We start from the raw sequence: 23,731 nt of genomic DNA, 5'->3' as shown, positions 1-23,731 counted from the left end.
TTATGGGCCCAGGAACGCCTGGAGGACGCTGAGGCGGCTTCAATGAGGGACAATGAGGAAGCACCTGGACGAGGAGACATGGCCTAGACGAGGAGGCAGAATCTCGGTGAGGAGATAGAGCTTGGACGAATCAGGAGGAGCTTGGAGGACGGCGCGGTTGACCAAGGACGATGGTGCAGCTAGCCAGGAGAAGCTCGACTAGGAGGAGTTCGGTAGCTGGAGCTCGGTGCCAGGAGGAGCTTAGTGGACAAGAGAGCTCGGGTGGCAGATGGCGGTTTGAAGGTTGTGTGATGAGGAGGAGTGTTGGAGTGCAGGTACATCACACACCCTGCAGTGGAGATGTCTATGGGTAAGAATTGTAGAGGTAGTATTTTAAGTGAATGAATTGTAGATATCTTTACCCAGACATTGAATAAAAGAGAGGTGATGACGTGGTAGCGATATCAGTCAGCTACCTCTACAATTCTTACCCATAGACATCTCCACTGCAGGGTGTGTGATGTACCTGCACTCCAACACTAGGAAGCCTTTTTTTAAGCTTTCAAATGGTGTAAAAACATTTTACGTAAGTATTATAGAAAAAAATTTATATTCATTTGAGTAAACCATAGTTTTTGTTAATAAAAACAAGTTTTTCTCCACAGGCTCAACTTTGGCACCTCATATCTGAGTGTGCAATGCAAATCATGCCCTAATATTTTGGGGATTTCTTAGCAGACATGTTTACAATGAAATGGCGAACAAGAATTGAAATTTGGGGAACATCACTTTTTTGATTATTGGCCACCTGATAAGCCATAGTGAGCACGTCACAATTTTTAGCTACAGGTCGCCAAAGTTGCGTAAAACACTGGTTTTATTCATGTTTACATGAAATTTAAAGTACGATTTATCAAATTTTTTGTGATCTAATCCGCCAAACATGCAAAATAGAACTTAAACTTTTATTTCAGACATAATTTGATTGAAATTGCGCGATTAAACCGATTTTTTTCAACATGCTTGCAGTCTCCATACAAAATTCTTCGTTTCTTCTATATGGCAAAATACAAAAATCCTCTAAACCATCAAAAAATAACTTTTCCGCATCGAAAGTATTACAAACTTCGATGATAAGTATTGTTATACACATAAAGTTTGAATTCTGTGGCAAATTAAGCCAATATATTACCTTACATGCTGGCAAACGGCAAAGTTGGCTGAAATGGTCATTTTTTGCATTTTCAACAGTCAATATCTCAAAAACTAGACGTGCTATGATATTTCTGAAAACGGCAATGGATTCAGCAACTCTTAATTAAGTGACTAGCGGTATTTTGGTGCTGGAGACAAAAACGTGTTCCGCAGTGTAATTTATACTTTGTAATGAATATTTACCGTTTATCTTTTCTTGTGCATATGCATAACCTATAGCTAATCTTGGAACTTGTAGAAATGAATTTAATTTTCCTGACAAACCAGCAAGCAACGACACGTATGCTGATAGTTTTCCATCATTTTGTTTAACTGTTTCTTTAAAAATGCTTAAACATAATGGCAAAAATGGATCGGGCAGCTGAAATTGTATGCAGAGGTAATTTGAATATTAAAAGTTCTAATTCCAAATCAAATCATTGAGGATATTTAATGTTTTTTGTAAGTTCCATCGGAGCGTTCGAATTGTGGCAGTGGGACACAGTGGTTCCATTTGTTCTACGAAGCGGTCATAAATCATATTATTCAATATCCGATGGCAAATATCATTAGAAATTACCAAATTAATTATTTTTGATTGTTAAAACTCTATCGAGGTAGATTTCATTATTGATATCACTTCACAAATTCTGATTCAGATGCGGAGACCATATAGCGAATGCTCTGTTATATGAATAATTACTTATGTGCATAAAACCGACTTTGCAGTTATCTTTTTTCAGTGTCCAAGATTACCAATAGTATTAAATATTTTATTGATAAATGCCTTGAAATCTATACATTGAAAGCAATATACCAGGATTGTTGCCCAACTTGAGAAGATTCCCCGCTCTGAGTTGCTTCACATGCTCATAAGCCTACTTTTGGTGTGTGGATTTAAAAAGCTACTGATCACTTTTCTAAGTGCCGAAGATGTACATACCAAACAAATACTTGAAATACTTATTAATGATAATGCCAATTTCACATCAAATCTCTACCAAAACCAAATAACAGACATGTCACTTACGTTTCAAATAGTTACAACTAAGAAAAAATTAACGAATTATTTGTCTATATTTTGTTGCTATTTTTTTATTCTCGTAGTTTTATTTTTTAGCACTGGGTATATATACTGGAATGTTGTTGAATATCTTGTTTTGATGCTCAACATAAATACAAGAACAATTTCATATCGTTCCTCCCACACTTTGGGAAGTCATGTCATATTTATTGCAATGGCTGTTGTACCAATACTAATTTTATAGGATTTTATTTACTCAGTAACCTCACTAAAACTACTTACCAAATCAATATTCAATTTGACAAGTGCATTCATATCGAATTGAAGTATAAGTAGTCATTGTTTTGTATATTCATTCCAGTTAGCTACAAATATACTGGTATGTGATAAATTCTATGAAAATTTTTACCATTGCCTTTATTAGTAAAAATTAACAACTTTGAAAGCACGCTGCTAACTTATTTGCAAATATTTGCAGATAGAACCTTCACAGGTTCATTTTCCTACTCAAACATGATCATTTGGTGGCAGAAGTTTGATTGAATGTGATTAAGAACATAGTCAAAAACGTACTTCAAAAAAAAAGTGATGTGGTTACAAAGTGAGTATTTTTGTATCCTCATTACTCACATCAATACTGACTCTCAGATGTCAAATAACACACTAAAATGTATTGAAAGTGATAGATATACATCTGTGCTAATGTTCTGTAATCTAAACTGATTGAAAAATCAATTGATTCTCGTTTGCGAAGACAATAAATAAAGTGCTGAAATCTCTTAATTTTTAACGTATTCTTAACACACGAAAAGTACACTCAATCAATCATAGCCCTATTATGCATATCATACAGTAACGTCTATAATGTTTATGTTTTTACATTCTTGAGATCATAATTGATCCATGAAAAGGTAAAAGAGTGACAACCAAGACATGTTGTTTTTCGATTTATGACCTATGGGCGGTACCACTGTGCGGGAGACCTTCAAAGCCGGCTGGGACCAGTAGAAAGCCCATTCCAGAGCGCGATCGAATTTGCGACATTTCCAAAATTACTTTTATTCTGACAAGGTAAGCCCGGAAATTATTTTTGTAGATTTTTACCATTATCATATAACCGTAATATTTTTTCATTGCAGGAGTACCACACGAAGCAGACCGTGCTCCGTCGAATTCTCGCAAACTTCTCTTCCTGGATTACTGAAGCTGTTTCCTCAAATGGTCGATAAACGCAAGCAGCTATTCAAATCTCGATTCAAATGTACGTAATTTACTCTCCATCGGACCACAGAGTGAATCAAGGACATTCAAGAAAACATGGACTGGTATGCAGGATGATGTCGAATCGAGAACATGCTGAGCAACACGATGAACCAATACGACCCGGGTGAAGCCAACTAATGTGTATTTATAATATGGTTTTGTATTTAATGTGATCCTTAATCAGATGTGTAATAATTGGTTCAATAAATATAAACTATTCGCGGAATAATATCGTGAGATTTTTCATTTGTTTACAAAAACGAAACAAAAAAACAAAATTTTAAGAAATTTAGTGCATTATCATTCATTATGCATTGGAGAAAATAATTTTGAGATGTACATACGTTGCTATAAAAGTAGTTTATACTAGCAATGCATATTAGGTACTTATTCATTGCTTGGGGTGAATAGACCGAATATGGTTTTAGTATGACATTTACTCTATTTAGCATATATTTTTTGAAGCATGTATGTATATCTCACAATTATTTGACAAAATAAAATACTGATATTTGGTAATAAATATAAATATGTAACTGATTTTCGGCACTTCACATCTGTCAATTCAGATCAACGAGATTTTGCTTTTGTTGTCTGTGAGAAAGTAAACAAAGATCTGCTGCCGAGCATTCACTTGCTTGATGGACTGATGTTGACCGAAAGCTCAAATGACGTCGAATACGTTTTCATTCTGAGGAAATAGATTTTTGTAAGATTGACCGTGCGTTGGTATTCGTGATACTTTGCTTGTAGCCCTCTATTTCAAAGAAATTTGTGCTAAGTGTTTCGTCTGTTTGTCTGTGACTGAAGTGTTGAAATCGAAGAAAATGTCGTTAACTTGTATGGAACATCCGAGACACTAGCCATTTTCGCGTAATATTTGTTAATTTTGACTTTGTTGATAATATTGAAAGTCCCATAAGTCTTTGAAAATCATAACAACATAGTTGTTTAACTACTTCAATACTTTCTGGATTGTATTGTAAACGATTATCTCCACTGGTAGCTTCAATGTAAATTTAATTAAAATTAGCACTTAAACTTGTAATAGTTTTGGTAAAAAATTCTTTTAGTATTTTTAATTTTTGCAAATAAATTTGTTTTTTTTTTTTAAATAAAATTACACCAAAAACCCAAACAGTAATTAAGAACTTTGGAATCAATTTGTGGTATTTTTTTCGATAATTTATCTAAAAGAAACTACGAAAAAGAAAGAACTACAGTATATTTCCAAGGCTTCCAAAAGTCATTAAACGTGATAAAGCTTTTGAATTTTTGTTCAAAATGTATTTGTTTGAAAAATTATAAAAAAAGTAATACCAAATCATGATTATTGGAAACAATAAAATTGTGATGATATTAGGGGCTTAAGGCGGATTGCAAATATTATTTCGGAGATTATGGGAAATTTGTGATATCGTGTAATAATATCCCATTCGGTTTTCTTTCGAAATCGGTTTTGCTTTATTTTTGATGGTTTTCGTATATTTTTAGATATTTATTTGCTTGGTTTGCTTTCTTCTTCTGTTTATCTGTTGTATCTGTTGTATTGTTGCTCATCTGGTAAATGTTATTAATGTTGTTGTTATTACTTTTATACCATTCTGTTATTTTGTTCCTACAGTGTGTGCTGTTGTTTCTGTTCTTGTAATATGCATCGACTGTTTTATATTTTTGGTTCTTCTCTTGAATCACTGGTATCGTTTTGCTTAGTATCTGTTAAAAGTGCTTCTATACTCTTACAATGTTCACATTTTGTGCACTAGTTTTTGTCTTTTTTGCTCTCGTTTTCTTAAGTTGATTAAAATTTGCATCAAGCATCTCGTTTTCATTTAGAGAAATTTTAAAGTAGATGGAGTACCGTGTACTTTTTAATTCCGCTCCTAAATGTTTATCTTTGACAGATACGCGTATTTCGACTACCACTTGCAGTCTTCTTCAGTGTCAGTTACTCGTATCCACTGTGGATACGAGTAACTGACACTGAAGAAGACTGCAAGTGGTAGTCGAAATACGCGTATCTGTCAAAGATAAGCATTTAGGAGCGGAATTAAAAGGTACACGGTACTCCATCTACTTTAAAATTTCTCTATTTGAGATTCTGCTCAGAGGATTCGAACATTCATTAAAGAGTCGTTTTCATTGCTGAAAATGTGTGTCCACAGTCACATTTCAAACAATTTTCATAATACAGTAGGATAATTTGCTTTTATTTTGTAATATTCTTCTTAATGTTGTTGCCTTTATCAAGTTACGATCTTACATTGCTATGTGAAACAAATTTGTGTGCCCAAATGTACTTTCATGGTTTTGCTTGTGTTACATTTAATGATGTCCTACTTCTATTCAATCAGAAACGCATTTTCGCTGAAGTCTTTTAAGCTTATCTTCAAAATAGATAAGAATTAGATTGAGAAACGTTGGGCGCCATATTTCAATGGCATGCTTCGTTTACAAAGAAATTTTACAACTGACTAGAGATGATTCTCGTGACGAGTCTTGCGTTTGACTAAAAATGAACACATTTAACTATTTAAACAAGTAGTTGTTATTTCTTCATAAAATAGTTATTATTAAGGGTTGTATCGTTTTCGTCACTTCCGCTGCAAATTGCGTGTCAGCAAAAATTCGATGGGAACAAAAAGTAGCATTTCGTATGTCATATTTCTAAATGAAAGAAACAAAACTTTGTTCTACGTAAGGGTAGGGCGGCAGAATGAGATTCCAGCTCTGCTCTGGTCGCATTTGGAACAGAAAAAGTATAAATATATCGATTTGTCTCTTGATTGGAGTTATCTTATCCCCACTGTTTGCAGGATATTTAGAGTGTGATTGTGAGGGATTGAGACGTGAGAAACATCAACCGCGTGATCTCGTTTCGTGTGGCAATTGCCCTGCTTTGGCCAGAGAAATAACTTAAGGTGAATTGTCGTTTGATTTCTTAATTGATGAGATCATAGATTGCAAACGGTGCTTTATTTAGTCCTGCTTGACGCCATTATTGGTGGCCTTTTCGGCAGCGTTCAGGGCTTCCCGTCGACTGGCCTGTAAAAAGTATAATCATATAAGAAATTGAACCAGGGTTCAAATATGGGCTTCAATATATTACCTGGTACCATATCACTAGTCGGCCAATAAGCATGAACGTGAACACAAGGGCTGGTCCACAGCGCTCGAACGGATCACTCACCATGTAGTGCGAGTATACGGCCAGGAACATGAGCATGAGCAGGGTCATGTTGGCTGCATTCTTTATTTTATCTGAAAAAAGGACCAATTGAAAGCATCACAATTAATTTTTTGCTGCTCATAACTAATAACTAATAACTAATAACTAATAACTAATAACTAATAACTAATAACTAATAACTAATAACTAATAACTAAACTAATAACTAATAACTAATAACTAATAACTAATAACTAATAACTAATAATAATAACTAAATAAACTAATAACTAAACTAATAAACTAATAACTAATAACTAATAACTAATAACTAATAACTAATAACTAATAACTAATAAACTAATAACTAATAACTAATAACTAAATTAAATAATAATAACTAATAACTAATAACTATAACTAATACTAATAACTATAATTAAAATAACTAATAACTATAACTAATAAACTATAACTAATATACTTAACTAATTACTAATAACTAATCTAATAACTAATAACTAATAACTAATAAACTAATCAACTAATAACTAATAACTATAACTAATAACATATAATAACTAATCACTAATAACTAATACTAATAACTAATACTAATAACTAATAACTAATCACTAATAACTAATACTAATAACCTATAACTTAATCAACTAATAACTAATAACTAATACTATAACTAATCAATAATAATAATACTAATAACTAAATAACTAATAAACTAATCAATAATAACTAATAACTAATAATATAACTAATAACTAATAACTAATAATAACTAATAACTAATAACTAATAACTAATAACTAATAACTAATAACTAATAACTAATAACTAATAACTAATAACTAATAACTAATAACTAATAACTAATAACTAATAACTAATAACTAATAACTAATAACTAATAACTAATAACTAATAACTAATAACTAATAACTAATAACTAATAACTAATAACTAATAACTAATAACTAATAACTAATAACTAATAACTAATAACTAATAACTAATAACTAATAACTAATAACTAATAACTAATAACTAATAACTAATAACTAATAACTAATAACTAATAACTAATAACTAATAACTAATAACTAATAACTAATAACTAATAACTAATAACTAATAACTAATAACTAATAACTAATAACTAATAACTAATAACTAATAACTAATAACTAATAACTAATAACTAATAACTAATAACTAATAACTAATAACTAATAACTAATAACTAATAACTAATAACTAATAACTAATAACTAATAACTAATAACTAATAACTAATAACTAATAACTAATAACTAATAACTAATAACTTAGATAGGAAAAATAACCTCCAATAAAGTGAATTTAATTTATAATTTGATTTTAAGGTTGTAAAGCCGATGGATTTGATGTCATTCAAACACAAAAAAAACTATCACACAATTTCATTGATACAGCATGAAGTGTTTATACTTACGATTCGGAATGATCACCATTGCTAGGCCGCACAACACCTCCAGGCCACCGACCGACCGGCGGTACCACTTGGAGGGCAGCTTGAAATCGAAAAGCGTCGAGAACGGAAACACTTTGGCATATTTGACGTAATTCTTTCGCTGAAATAAATAGAGGGAGAGATAAAGAGAGAAAAACGAAAATTAATCCAACAGTTTTCAACAGGATTCGAATTTAGCGATTGATTACGGAAAAGTAATACCGGTGTCTGGTTTTCGCAGCCCGTCAATCAATCCCATTTGCAGCTCATTTTTCTTGCCGAATTTAGCTGTTAATGTGCAAACATAGGATGGTTTTTTGACTGGAAATTGGATTGAATATACGATGCCAATCGTGATTCTCCAGTGAACGAAAATAACTTGAAAGAATGTTCTGGGGAACACTTTATTTGTTCGAATGAATCCATATTGAATTCAGGGAGCAATATCTCTGTTGTTTCTCAATGGATTCCTTATATTTTATTTTTGTGACGAACTACAAATTACCTCAATTTTCTAAAACTATGTAAAAATTGTGTGAAAACTATTGATTCAAAAGATACAGACAGTTGCACCAAGACACAAAGTGATGTAGCAGAAAAACTACGCGTTGTAGCATCTTGGTGTCTTCAGCGCATTTGTTCATAGCGTGATAATCACCAACCCAAGTAACCACCCAAGTAACCAGTAAGCACGATAATGCGGCACGGTAACAGCAATATATGCGCATATAGGGTAATCATTTGATGCTTGTCAGTTTTATATACGCATATAATGCTATTATAATGCCAGAAAAAGCGAAATAGCGTGCCATTATAATGCGAAGATATAACCGTGCTTCTCGGCATCACTAGTGCTGATATAAGACCACGTGAGAAACGTCAGTTGTTGTTTTCGCCAGGTTTTTCGGGTGAATATTTTGTGCTTTCGTGTACGCAGCCTGAGAGCTTTCGCGTATGCGGCCAAGCAGCTGGTACACGAGGTAAATAAATAAATGAATGAAAATGGGAACCTCGAATAGTATGCAAAATGTAATAAAATGATTGAGATAGTACTTCTCCGTATCAGACTTATTCATTTTGGTGGTTTTAATTTAATCCTTTTGAGGACTTGAAATTGCCACATATTGATCCTTGTTTTATGATGATGAAATTCCTTATTTTACGTCTCGAATCTGCGACACCTGTATTGTTGAGTTGTTGAAGTTCTGCTCCTTTGCTCCTTCGCCCACATAAGATGAATAGTATTGGAAAGAAAAGTGACCAATTTAAACCACCACTTTTCCCCGTCATAAAAGCTGCAATTGTAGTAGTGAGAAGACTTATGTTTGACTCCCTCTCACCACTATATGTAAACACAAAGCACGTGGTATATCTGTCAAAACACTGGATGGCATTTAAACAGGCTCTGTATGCAAATATAGAGCCAATATAGTGCTTATTTAATGCCCCTTATGCATCAGGCTTAGAAGCATTAATGATGCTGTAATAGGGTTTCTATGCAGCGGAAGTGCTGTTATAGGGTGTGTAAGCATTTGTGGTGCTATTATAATGCATGTACGCATTTATGATGCTGATTAAGGGCTTATTATTAATGCTTATGGTTACTTGGGAAATGCGCTGAAGGCACCGAAAAGATACGACGCATAGTTTGTCTGATACATTACTTTTCGTCTAGGTGCATTCTTCATGTCAGAATTCAACCTATCTGTAACCTTTAAACCAATAGTTTTCACACAACTTTTTCAATAGTTATCAAAAATTGAGGTAATTTGTAGATCGTCACGGAAAAAAATGAGAAAAATCGGTTGAGAATCAGCGGAGATATAGCTCTCTGAAGTTGACCATTTTGTATGGGAAAACGGCTTTGGTGCATTTTATATGTCCGATACTGTATGTTTCACATGTTTTCCAGTCGGCTCGTGAATTATTGAATGTGGAACTGATAGGATTGAAAATCGTTTAATGAAAATGACAGGGGCATGATTAGAATCAAAGTCAGCGTCAGTAAACAGTTGGCAACAAAGGTGACAACTTTCTTGTAGGTGATTCAAAGGTGGCCTAAAGACGATGTAGGTTTATAAGGAAATTACTAAAATTTTGAAAAATGTTCCTAACACAGGAATACTGGAATGTTAGTACAAGCTTATCATCTCATAGTGAAAACGCATTCTTTAAAACGTAATCAAGAAATTTGCTAAAGAGATTAATTCAATCTGACGGATAGGAGAAGAGATATTCATAAGTTTGTTTGCTATTATTTCGTTACATATGGGATTATAGCCCTTCCCCTACAAAATTAGCTCAAAAAGGATTTGTTTCTTCAGCAATATGCTTCATTAACCCGTTTAGGCCTGAGTGAAAGCAAAAATACTAAAACCCTAACCGCTCAGCGAATACTTAACGGATTCAAATATCTTATGTCAGTATACTGGCCCACATATCTAGTTTCTAGAAGTGGCCAAACAAACTCGGGAATACTCATGTACCCGGAGTTATTGCGGTGGGTTACTGGGTCAAGTCCGGTAAAATAAGGCGATTTTTGTGGGACATGCCAAGTTATCTTTATTTATTTTCAATGGTAATCATTTTAATTTGCATAAATCATTAGGATCTGACATTAATAGTTTTGCACCGTTTAGAGCAGTGATTCCCAAAGTGAGCGAATTCGCCCCCCTGGGGGCTATTTTCAGTTTCAGGGGGGCAAAAATTTGTAAAATTGAATTTGGGGGGCGAAAGTGCTAGAAAAGGGGGCGATAGTTTGAGCAATTGAAAAACAAAAACAGATTTCAAGTTTGTAAGAGACAAACATATTTTAAAGAAACCATAAATCTGAGGAAGAATTTATTTGCCACCTAAATATTTCATCGGTTCTTTACCTCTAAACACGCTCGTTTTGAAATTATGATAGACAAATTTGACAGTCGTCTTTGAGATCATAATGATTTTGCCAAAAATTAAATCAATTAAATGCATTTTGAAAGCAGAAAATACGTGAAAACTTTTGGCGATGTTTGAAATTCATTTTCAAATCCTGAGTAAAGTTTTGATGACTTTTTTTTACGAGATTCATTGAATAAGGCAGCTTAAGTTTCTATTAAGGACTGTTCATTTAAGAAAGTGGACACCTAAATATTAGCATTTTGGTGTAAAAATTCCATAAAAACAAATAAAATTTTGTTTCAGTGTGATCTCAAGTGTTTATTTTGACAGCAGACAAAAGTTGACATAAAAATATTATAAATTCTAAACGATGGGTCGAATTGACATGGCGACTCTCAATTTTTTTCTGCACAAATGGTGTACAGAAAAACTGCCGTTCCGAGATTTGGCTTAAATCGCGAAGTGTCCAAATTGAATTTTTTCAACGCTGTGGCCAAAACAGATATTCCTGACGACGTACGATACATCCCAACAGAAAAATTTGGGAAAAATGATTTGGTATGACAAGCAATTTGCTCCTGCGGTATGAAAGTACTACATATTTCACGACGGGTTCAATCAACGGCGAAAATTACAGAACTGAATGCATTAAAAAATGGCTTCTGCCCATCTACTGAAAGCATACCATGCCTCCATTGTTTTTGCCAGACCTAGCATCGGCTCACAATGCTTCAGCTACTTTGGAGATGCTCAAGAAAGAATAAGTCGAATTTGTAGAAAAATGATCGAATCCATCAAATTGCTCAGAACTACGCCTCATTGAAACATATTGGGCAATAATCAAACGGCATCTTAAGAAGGATGGAAGAGAAGCAAGCTTCATCGATTTTTTCAAGAAAATGTGGTCAGCAGTTCGAAAAGTTCCGAAAAAAGTTGTGCAGAATTTTATGGCAGGTATCAAAAGAAAAGTAAGAGCATTCTCCAGCAATGCTCAATAAATGTTCAAATTTATGTGAATTTGATCGCAATTACGTTGATTTCCATGTATTTTAGGTAAACTCATGAATTTGTTCGAAAATAAACAGTTTACTGTAAAAAACACGTGTCCACTTTCTTAAATGAACCGTCCTTATTTCTCACGCATTTGTTAAACTATTTATTTTGATATTTTGTTGACACGCATTCTAATCTGTATTTAAAGTACAAATCATTTTATGAATAAATGTATGTGACTTGGTGGACATAAATCGAGTTCCAATGATAAAATCATTGAATACCATTTACGTATATCACTCTACTTAAAAATAGGCCTGAGCGACATAAAATTGCATGGATCAAAGCTTCAAAAAAAAAATCTAAATTGAACGTTATATTTCAGTGAATGAAGAATTGAAAAAAATCTGGTTTTACTGATATGTTTATATTTTGTATATAGATACGACTTTTTCCAGAACAGCCAAAATTTCGTAAATTTATTTCAACAACTTAAAAGAGAAATAGAAAAAAAAACGACAACAAAGCCGAAACTTGTTCGATGATCGCACATTAATCAGGATAATAGATTTGTTGATACAAAGTCAATTGAGACATATAGTAGATACTGCATTACTTTTTATGGATATACGAGTAGAAGACACTCTTTTTGGGGTATTTTGATAAATTTTCGGTATAAGGTACCGTGGGGTAAGTGTATACAGAAAAATCAATAGTCAACTTCATTGTTATGTACAGCTAACGTGAATAATGTAATTCAAACTTTTTTCTGTGGATAATAAATGAGGGAACACTAATTCGAACAACTAAAAAACATTGTAACTAGAATAATTTGGAGAAAATCCATTTATTTATACACAAAAGTTATACAGAAGTATTGTAGGATTATTTCTAACAATGTTTTTGATAAATTTTCGTTGTTTGAAAATATTGTTTGCATTTTTTTTTCAATAACAAACTGAAATCTTTTTATTCTATTTATGAATATGTTTGTATCATCTGTCTAAAATAATTTATATGGTCAAATAAGGTACGATAATGTGCTTTCAATTGGAGAATTAGTATATTTTGCTCTTATGCAACTTAGCTTAGATGAACCACGAAAAGTTTCGTGTGAGTTTTGAAATTATATTTTGTTTAATATTTTTTTATACCAGAAAGGTTGAACAAACTTTTAGGTGGATTAATTCAAATTCGCTATGGTGAATTTGACAAATTAAAGCTGGGAATGAAAAAAATTGAAGAAAAACAATATTTGCGGATATTGAAACCTATTAAAATTTACGTAAGCAGTCTGCCAACAAATGGTAATACAGTCATCTCTCCCTTACTCGATATTGAAGGGACCATCGAGTTAGGGAGGTATCGAGTTACAGAACACAAAAGCAGTGCAACTGCGTTCCAAGGGACCATCGAGTTAGCCATGAAAACCAACTTTTACTATGGTTCTCTAACTCGATATCGAGATACGGAATATCGAGTAAGGGAGAGTTAACTGTAATACCTGATCCACTTACCCCACCCCATTAAGAAGTAGGGGTAAGTGTACCATGTACAATATATCTGTACAGTGGGATTCCGTTTTTGGCAACAAAGTTGAAATTTTCAGTTGCCAAAAACGGAACCGTGCCAAAATCGGAACCCATACTTCAAATTTTATTTTTCAACTATTGGTTTTGAAAGCATCATTACAATGTTAATACATCATTTTTATGGAATCATAAGGCGTTGAGACTTCGAAAAGGTTCACTTCGAAGCATTTTCCCGAAGGGTTATACTATGCTATGAATCTATAGCTCCGTAATATTAAATCTGGCAAACGATTTTCTGGTCGCATTTTTACGCCTCAACGTCTTCAATTATTTTTTAGAAGCTTTATGAATATTTTTTGTATAAAAGGGCCTTGTAAAACCAATAATCGCATAAGTGACTTTTATTGAAGAACTGGACATTTTCTTAAAACTATGAGAGAAAACGAACACAAAAATGTTTTCTTTTCAAGGCGTATTTGCGAATCAAAAGCGCTGGGTATTGCAAAACGGCATGACCTTTTTTTCTAATTAAATGAACATTTAAGTTTAGAATTGCTCCTTCAATTTATGTTTCTGATAAAGTAAAGCATTTTATAATAAATGGTTGACTGTATCAAAAGGGCAAACATAAACATGAGAAGATGCATAAATGTCTTGTAATTGTGTAGAATTTAATTTTTACTTGAAATAATCTTTAATTCAGCTTGATATATGTTTTACACCTGCCTTATGAAATCAACTGAAATTTACAGGATCCTGTTATGAAACCTCAAGAACCTTATAGGAATCTTCAGGTTCTCATAATAAATCTACAGAAAAAACTCTTGAGCTCTGAAGCATCTTGCCAAGCATCCGTAGGATCTCGCATAGAGTTCTCAGGATCTTGCTAAGGATTTTGCTATGAGTTAACATCTTGGAATTCCGCTGCGATGTTGCCGTAAATTCTCAAGTCTTCGATGAAAAAAATAAAAGTATATTATTATCAGGCTACCAGTAGCACACCTCAAATTCCTTTGGGAACCTTTTCAAAATCCTCAAGCTTTCGCCGAAAATATTAAAAATATTACTAGAAATTCACATTATCCCGCTTAAAATTTACAAGACGCCCTAGAGTTTATTAGGAATCACCAGATTTTGGACATAATCCTCCATAACCAGTTATACACTCTAACGATCCCTTAAGAAGGTCTCAGTGTCCTCTTGGAATCTGCAGATATCCTCATGAATTCGTTAAAATTTCTGAAAAGTCCCACAAGAACGAAGAATCCCTTGAGGATTCTCCAGGGTACATTTAGGAAACTCATAGACTCAACTCATAAGGAACATTTTGATGATGTTGAGACCCGTATCCTTGATTAACAATCTTGTACAGAATTCTGGATCGTCTCTTAACAAATCTAACGCCTTATAGAGTCTATAGAAAAGAGAGAACGTAGCTTTAATTAGTTGACGCAGAAAGATCAATATACACACCAATACCACAGACAAAAAGTAAAAACACTCTCAGTCGTATTTATCGCACGCTCCAATGGTATTATTGAAAATAAATTGTAGTTTGGACTGTAGTCGCATTTGTCATGTTATTTAATGAAATTTAAAAAAAGTTATGCTACACGCCATTTTGCTGTACATATTTGTATCTAATATTGCGGTGTGTTTTTACATTCGCAATGTATATAAATCCATAATAATAAAGACAGCGAGACAAAATTTATGATTGTAACTCTGTGTGAGTCATAGATTTTTCGTTGCTTTTATGTCGGTGCTGGTGCTTTGTTCGAACAAGCTGTTCCAAATCTGAAGAACAGTGTTTTTTATTGTATCACCTACACAGTTAAAATTAATGAAGATTACACGTCATGTAAACATTATTTATGCGATGTAAACACGACGTCATGTAAATTTAAGTCTTGAATCATGTAAATTTTTGTTATATGTCACGTAACCACATAGAATCCTGCCGGATTACATGATATATAATTGAAGTTTACATGACATACCATGTAAATGTCCATTTTATACAACGCTCCGATTATGTGCATTATATGTCTCAGAAATTTACACGTTTCGTTCGAACTGTGTACTGGCAGACTCAAGTGGGCTGGTCACTCAATATGAATGCCTATGAAAAAATAATGATCTTAAGTTGAGATACTGGTGGAGATTATTGGTCTCATGAAACGTTGCCTATGTATGACCATGACCATTCTGAAGTAAATAAGCGCGTACGCGAGTCCTTAGTAGTTGGTGAGATTTGGGGAAACATCGACGAAAATAGAGATCTGGAATGTAATCGGTGTGGAGTTGACATGCTATTCAAGTGACTAAAGCAACAGACACGATAATATTTACAAAAATTTTAATGGTATTGAAAAATGTTGCCAAAAACGGATCCATTTTGTTGCCAAAATCGGGGGGTGCCAAAATCGGAGCATGCCAAAAACGGAGCATGCCAAAAACGGAATCCCACTGTATTTATTTATAAAAATCACATATTTTTCATTGTGATTCATTCAATTAGAAGTGAAATGCTCACCATGTGTCGAAAAAACTAATAGTATTCGACTTTAGATAGAGATACAATGGATTTTTGAATGATGGAAAACAATTTTGAAATTATTTAATTTTTGCAGCTAACAAGTTTGCTTGTGTGTAGTACCAGTTTTACAATAGTATCAGTGTGGACGTAAGAATATAATCTAAAACAAAGCAACTGTGCGAATACATTCAACGTATTCAAGCATTTATGCTTAATATTGAAGAATGATCCACTTACCCCACTGATACACTTCTCCCACTGTACCTTACTTATAATGAGATATTAATCAATACTTCAACGTTAGTTTAACGCGATTCCAAAAAAATATTGGTCTCAAGGGGACGAAAGTCAAAAAAGTTTGGGAAACACTGGTTTAGAGTGTACCAGATGCGGCCACTCGGACTTGATGCCTTGAAGAACCGGCTTTAGATTTGTTAGGTACTAAACCGTTTCAAATCTCTAAAAGTATAGATGTAACATAATAGTTCACTAAATGCGTTCTTCACTGCACTGGCTGCACTGCTTATGGTTGGAGGTACTGATATGTGTAGGAGAACAGTTATTTAATTTGATAGTGGGAACACACACACATACAGCTGAACACGAAAATGAAACAAAAATGATATCTAATAAGTTTTAAAAACAATTTTCCACCTTATGTGGAGATACTGGGACGTCGAGGCTTGATGGTTCCTTTGTGAACCCGGTGGACGAACAAACAAAGAAATAGTGGACAATCCATTAATCCAGGGACTCATTCTTCTATAAAGTATACTCAATGCAATCTCATTATTACAACTATTTATTCTGACGTCACATTTTGGTTGGTTTTACTTGTGGTTTTGGATGTGCTCTGATGGGCTGTTGGAGAACTGCTGGTGTGTTGGTGGTTGAACGGCTCAGTCCGCTCATCATCGGGCTTGTGCAGAATGTGGTTGGCTAATCGAAGTTGGACTCATTAGTCTTGATGAACTCCGAAGGTAGGGCAAGATGGCGTATTTATCGAAAATCCGGGAAAAGAAATTGGGAATGCAAATTTGTGGTGGAGCCACAAGTCTAAATTTGGAATCATCGGTTACATTGTCATGGGAAGGAGTTTTGTTAATGGGGGTGCTGAATAATGTCACAAATCCGAATTGACAAAAAAAACCAGTTGGTATGGCAATGATGTAGCTGAAAAAGTATCAGCATACTTTCTGCATGTAAGCAAATATAGTGATACTTTACTATATGAATATCAACTATGAGGACTGAGTTATATCAATTTTAAATTGCGAGCTGCAATGTTAATATGGCTGTCAAAACAAATGACGGGCTACTTATTCTCAAACAAAGGTTTGATTCTCGAAATTTTATAAAATATACATAAGCGCTTATGTCAACACTTAAAGTGACGAACCATCCATAGTTTGTTCAAGAAATGCATAAAAAATACATTCCATGATACAAATGTGTTATTACAAGCATGAAACGAGCTCACCAGTTAGTAATCCATCCATTCATGACTGAGCAGTAACCATATCAGCGTCAACACGAAAAGCCACCGAAAAAACACTCCGAGCGCGCGAAAAATGAATCGGCTTCGCAAAGCCCTACTCATTTGAGAACAAATTCATGTAAAATATGGCTATTGAATATTAATCGAATAAAAATAATATTCGAATATAATGCTTGTCATGTGGAGGGTTCCACACTATCAAAGTAAAAAAAGACATCGATACGTTAATGCTTCCAGTGCCGACTTGCCAATTCGATTTGCCCTTTAAGGAAGCACCACACTAGACACTGGACTAGCATGCAACGCCCAGTGGCACAGTCGACATACGTTTCTGATGAGAAGTGTTCCGGACACAGTGCGCATCGTACCTTCGTGCTGTGCGTACACGAATTCTCTCTGCTCTTGGAAGTTTTCTTAAAAACTACCTAAAGCAATAAAACAGTACTTTTCAGTGCTACACAAACAGTACTTTTCAGTGCTAAAATTAAAAACGGTACTTTCCAGTGCTACTTAAACAGTACTTTTCAGTACTATTTTTTCTACTATTGATCCCTTTACGATCCTTGTTTGGACCCGTGCCTTCGATTTTTCGTTGGACCCGTTGGCGAAAGCTAGCGGTGGTAATCCTTCTTGGACACCGTCTAGGGAAAAAACCTCTCGAAGGTCACGTCTTTCTCGTTTATTAACTAAACATGGTATCAACAACTAACAAAAGGAAGGGTGAATCTCTGAATTCACTACTTCCTTCCAAAAAAGTGGGTTTTAAAACTGTCACTACACGTGGCAAGAATGGAAGAAAGGACGCTTCCCCGGAATGCGAAGTTTCTCCAAGGGTGAAATGAATAATTGTATTGAAATGAGCAATCAGTTCGATGCTCTAGACAAATTTTCCGAACACCAAATCGAAGCAGCCTTTAGCCCAGGCTCTTTGATTCAAGTGAGGAAGCAAAGAGTGCCGCCTATCGTGGTCAGTTGTTCCGAATTTGGGGGATTTAGGCAGGAGATCTTGAACTCCATTAGGGGAATCAAGGTTTCCTTCCAAATCGCAAAGAAAGGAGACTATCGCGTTTTGCCGGAAACTCTTAAAGATCGCGAACTTCTTCTCAGATATCTTGAAGAGAAGAAGCACAAATTTTTTACTTATGACGACAAAACTGAACGTTTGTTCAAAGTCGTCTTGAAAGGTCTCTCAAGTGACTATAAGTCACCTGAAGAGATCAAAAATGGAATAAATGATTTACTTGGATTTTCCCCAGTCCAAGTAATCATTATGAAAAAGAGAACCCAATCTGGCATTGTTCGGAAAGGGCTTTCTCAAGAATATTATTTAGTTCACTTTAACAAAAAAGAACTAAATAATATTAAAGCTTTAGAAAAAGCTAAACTTATGTTCGATGTCCGTGTGACGTGGGAACATTTCCAGAAACCTGGAGGAAATTACCAGAACCCCACTCAGTGCCGTCGGTGCCAAAAGTGGGGTCATGGTACAAAAAATTGTCGCATGGATGCTAAATGCATGATTTGCGGAGGTTCTTCTCACGCTAAGGACGACTGTCCTGTGAAAGAAGATACCAGAAAATTTCAATGCGCCAATTGCAAGGGCCCTCACAAAGCTAACTTTTGGGAATGCATTTCACGCAAAAGAGTCGTTGAGGCTCGTGCCAAGCAGATGAAGGATAATATCCGTTACGATAACGGTCGTTTCCGGAATTTGCCTGGTAGAGTATCGAACAATGCTCATTTTTCAGTTAACGATCGCTTGATTAGGAATCATACCCACCAGGAAGATCATAATCATGCTCATTCACAAACAAATTTTAATCCGTCGGGTAGCCGTTCGAATCTTTCAATTTCGAATGTATCTACCCACGGTAAATCCTTTGCCGATATCGTAGCAGGTAATTTGAACTCTTCCCCTGTTCGTTCCATGAGTACCCATTCTACTTGTTTCAAATCAAATGGAAAAAACCCTACCGCCACAGGTAACTCCTACCCCGCTTCTTCGTCTACCGAAAATTCCAATGGGAAATCATCAGATGATATGTCTGCCTCTGATTTTAATTTTCTAACTGAACAATTGAATCTAATGATTGATGCAATGTTCAAAGCCACCACTATGACTGAAGCAGTCCAAGTAGGTGTAAAATTTACAAATAAAATTGTTATTGGATTACGTTTTTCTAATGGATCCAAATAATAATTTAAATATTTTAAATTGGAATGCTCGTTCTCTGAATGGTAAAGAGGACGAGCTGTTTAATTTTCTTACAGCTAATAACGTGCATATAGCATTTATTACCGAAACTTATTTAAAACCTGGATCCAAATTTAAAAAAGATCCTAACTTTTTTGTTTATCGTAATGATCGACTTGATGGGGCATGTGGGGGAGTTGCAATCATCATTCATAGGCGTATAAAACATCAACTGTTTTCGTCATTTGAAACTAAAGTTTTTGAAACTTTAGGTGTTTCTGTTGAAACACAGTTTGGTAAATATACTTTCATAGCTGCCTATTTGCCTTTTCAATGCTCTGGACAGCAAGTTAATTGGCTTCAAACTGACTTGCGAAAATTAACTCGCAATAAGTCAAAATTTTTTGTCATTGGTGGCTTTAATGCCAAACATCGGTCATGGAATAATTCTCAAAGTAATTCCAACGGCAGAATTTTATTTGATGAGTGCTCTTCAGGATATTTCTCAATTCAATACCCTGATAGCCCTACATGTTTTTCCTCTTCTAGAAATCCATCTACGATTGATTTGGTCTTAACCGACTCTAGTCATCTTTGTAGCCAATTAGTTACTCATGCTGATTTTGATTCTGATCATGTCCCTGTTACATTTCAAATATCGCATGAAGCGATTCTCAATCCTATCAGCTCCACTTTCAATTATTTACGAGCCGACTGGAATATATATGAAACGTACGTTGACTCTAATCTTGATGTTAACATTTCTTTAGAAACTAAAATTGATATTGACAATGCTCTTGAAACTTTAACAAATTCCATGGTTGAAGCCAGAAACATTGCAATTCCAAAATGTGAAGTAAAATTTGAATCCGTGATTATAGACGATGATCTTAAACTCTTGATCCGTCTTAAAAACGTGAGGAGAAGGCAATTTCAACGCACTCGTGATCCTGCTATGAAAATTATATGGCAGGATTTGCAGAAAGAAATCAAGAAACGTTTTGCAGATTTAAGAAACAAAAATTTTGAAAATAAAATTTCTCAATTGGACCCCGGCTCTAAGCCCTTTTGGAAATTATCTAAAATCTTGAAAAAACCTCAGAAGCCTATACCGGCATTGAAAGAGGAAAACAAATTATTACTAACTAATTGCGAAAAAGCTCAAAAACTTGCTATGCAGTTTGAAAGTGCGCACAATTTTAATTTAGGACTTACTAGTCCAATTGAAAATGAAGTTACTCAGGAGTTCGAAAATATTCTCAATCAAGAGAACGTTTTCGAAAATGCCTGGGTGACTGATTTGGAAGAAGTGAGAACTATTATTAAAAAATTCAAAAATATGAAAGCTCCTGGCGATGATGGAATTTTCTACATCCTCATCAAGAAACTTCCAGAAAGTAGCTTATTATTTCTAGTTGATATATTTAACAAATGTTTTCAATTAGCGTATTTTCCTGACAAATGGAAAAATGCTAAGGTTGTTCCAATTTTAAAACCAGACAAAAATCCTGCAGAATCTTCTAGCTATCGTCCAATCAGTTTGCTTTCCTCCATCAGTAAACTTTTTGAAAAGGTTATTTTGAACAGAATGATGGCCCACATCAACGAGAATTCAATTTTTGCCAATGAACAGTTCGGATTCCGCCATGGACATTCGACCACTCATCAACTTTTACGTGTAACAAATTTGATCCGTTCCAACAAATCTGAAGGCTACTCTACTGGTCTTGCTCTTCTAGACATAGAAAAAGCATTCGACAGTGTTTGGCATGAAGGTTTGATTGTAAAATTGAAAAATTTTAATTTTCCAACATACATTGTTAGAATAATTCAAAGTTATCTGTCAAATCGTACACTTCAGGTTAATTATCAGAACTCCAGATCTGAAAGACTTCCTGTAAGAGCTGGTGTTCCCCAAGGCAGCATTTTGGGACCAATATTATACAATATTTTCACATCTGACTTACCTGAGTTACCTCAGGGATGTCAAAAATCTTTGTTTGCGGATGACACAGGCCTCTCCGCCAAAGGACGAAGCCTGCGTGTCATCTGTAGTCGATTGCAAAAAAGTTTGGATATTTTTTCTTCATACTTGCAAAAATGGAAGATTTCTCCTAATGCTTCCAAAACTCAACTAATAATATTCCCACATAAACCAAAAGCTCTTTATTTGAAACCTTCAAGTAGACATGTTGTCACGATGAGAGGGGTTCCAATAAATTGGTCAGATGAAGTTAAGTATCTAGGGCTCATGCTAGATAAGAATTTAACTTTCAAAAATCACATTGAGGGCATTCAAGCCAAATGTAACAAATATGTAAAATGTCTCTATCCCCTTATTAATAGAAAATCAAAACTTTGTCTTAAGAACAAGCTTTTGATATTCAAACAAATTTTCAGGCCAGCCATGTTGTATGCTGTACCAATATGGACTAGCTGTTGTAATACCAGGAAGAAAGCTCTGCAGAGAATTCAAAATAAAATTTTGAAAATGATTCTGAGGCTTCCTCCCTGGTATAGTACCAATGAGTTACATAGGATATCCAATGTTGAAACATTGGAACAAATGTCAAATAAAATAATCAATAATTTCAGGCAAAAATCGTTACAATCTTCTATTGCCACGATTAATGCGTTATATGTTTAGGTTAAGTTAGGTTAAGTATATTAAAACACGGTGTGCCAGAAACCGTTATTAACAGAAAAAAATGTCCAAGAATTTGGCACCCACCATTCGAAAGATATATCACTCAAGCATCTTCTCTGTGAATTTGAAAATATTTTAACGAGGGAATCGGAAGTTATCGTGATTTGAAAGTTTTGAGCTATTTTGGAAGGGAAATTCACATGCTTATGAACAATCCCTAACGGTGCATCATAATCAACTTGTAAACCAGCCAAGTTATCACCAGCTTTGTATTAAGCATTCAAAACATGTGATATCCAAGCACCTTCTCTGCAAATTTGAAATCATTTGGTCGAGAAAATCTGAAGTTACAGTGATTTGTATTTTTATGATTATTTATATGAAGTTTAAGGTGAATATGAATCGAAGCCAAACTTAAAATTTTCTATACCACAAATCTGGAAAACCGTGCTCGTTTGAGCTGAAAACTTAATCTATTGGTCACTACCAGCTAGTGACCAATCGATTAAGTTTTCAGCTTAACGGATATTTGTGATTTGTGCTCTTTAAATTTTGAGGTTTGGCTTCGATTCATCTTCACCTTAAATTAGAGCTTATTTATATGTCTTTGTTATGAAAGTGTACATAATTTACAAATAAAAATGTCTATACGACTGACCCTCAGCATTCAAAAGATACAGTAGTCAATTATCTCCGCAGTTAGGTTGTGAATATTTTATAAAAATACAACATATCTAGAGTACTTTGAAGTTTTGGAGTCATTAAGATTTTTTGTTTTTCAATCATCTAAAATAGTGTTTGCAACACGCATTTAATAATTGCGACACAAATTAACTTAACAGATTTGCATTCAACTTGTATCTTTCATTGACGAAATCCAGTGCTTCGTTAAATCACAAGCAAATGAATTCGTTTTTGTAAATTTTGTTTCATTTCCAGCGTTTTGCGGGGCATTGTTTCGTTATGGCCCAAATAAGCATATTGGTGAAACTGAATAATTTGAAAGTGGCACCTTGTTGCTCAGTCAAGTTTGGATTATCAACTGGTGAGATCGTTATAGGCTAGTATTTTAAATAAGCTAAATATGATGGTTCACATATTATTCATGACAGTGAAGGGGATACGTTTATATATGTGTTTGTTTAATTAATAGTCAGTAGGATTTTATTGTATAAATTAACATTGTTTCACGTTTTGCAAAATATGTGAATGCAACAAGCCTTATATTTTGTTTAGTTCCTTGAATTATTCGATACTATGAGTGTCGACTTTTCCTTTAGATACTGATAGATTACATTTTTGGATTGATGCT

At 34.2% G+C, this 23,731-nt stretch overlaps 1 protein-coding gene across 7 annotated transcripts in view; it reads right to left on the bottom strand.

The window, feature by feature from the left end:
- Window positions 1-5,688: 5,688 nt before the first annotated feature.
- Window positions 5,689-23,731, bottom strand: part of LOC5579241 (transmembrane protein 35A) — a 63,166-nt gene continuing 45,123 nt past the window's right edge. For all 7 annotated transcript variants that reach the window (XM_021840045.1, XM_021840047.1, XM_021840049.1 and 4 more), the window contains 3 exons: window positions 8,119-8,257; window positions 6,570-6,721; window positions 5,689-6,505 (listed from right to left, as the gene is read on the bottom strand). In XM_021840045.1, coding sequence (XP_021695737.1) covers window positions 6,440-6,505; window positions 6,570-6,721; window positions 8,119-8,257 — 357 coding nt within the window. In that variant the 3' untranslated portion in view covers window positions 5,689-6,439. The remainder of the gene's footprint in view (window positions 6,506-6,569; window positions 6,722-8,118; window positions 8,258-23,731) is intronic.

The sequence above is a fragment of the Aedes aegypti genome, chromosome 2 (genome assembly GCF_002204515.2).
Source record: "Aedes aegypti strain LVP_AGWG chromosome 2, AaegL5.0 Primary Assembly, whole genome shotgun sequence".
NCBI lineage: Eukaryota > Metazoa > Arthropoda > Insecta > Diptera > Culicidae > Aedes > Aedes aegypti.
Note: the sequence above shows the minus strand (reverse complement) of the source record. Positions and strands in the feature narration are given on the sequence as shown.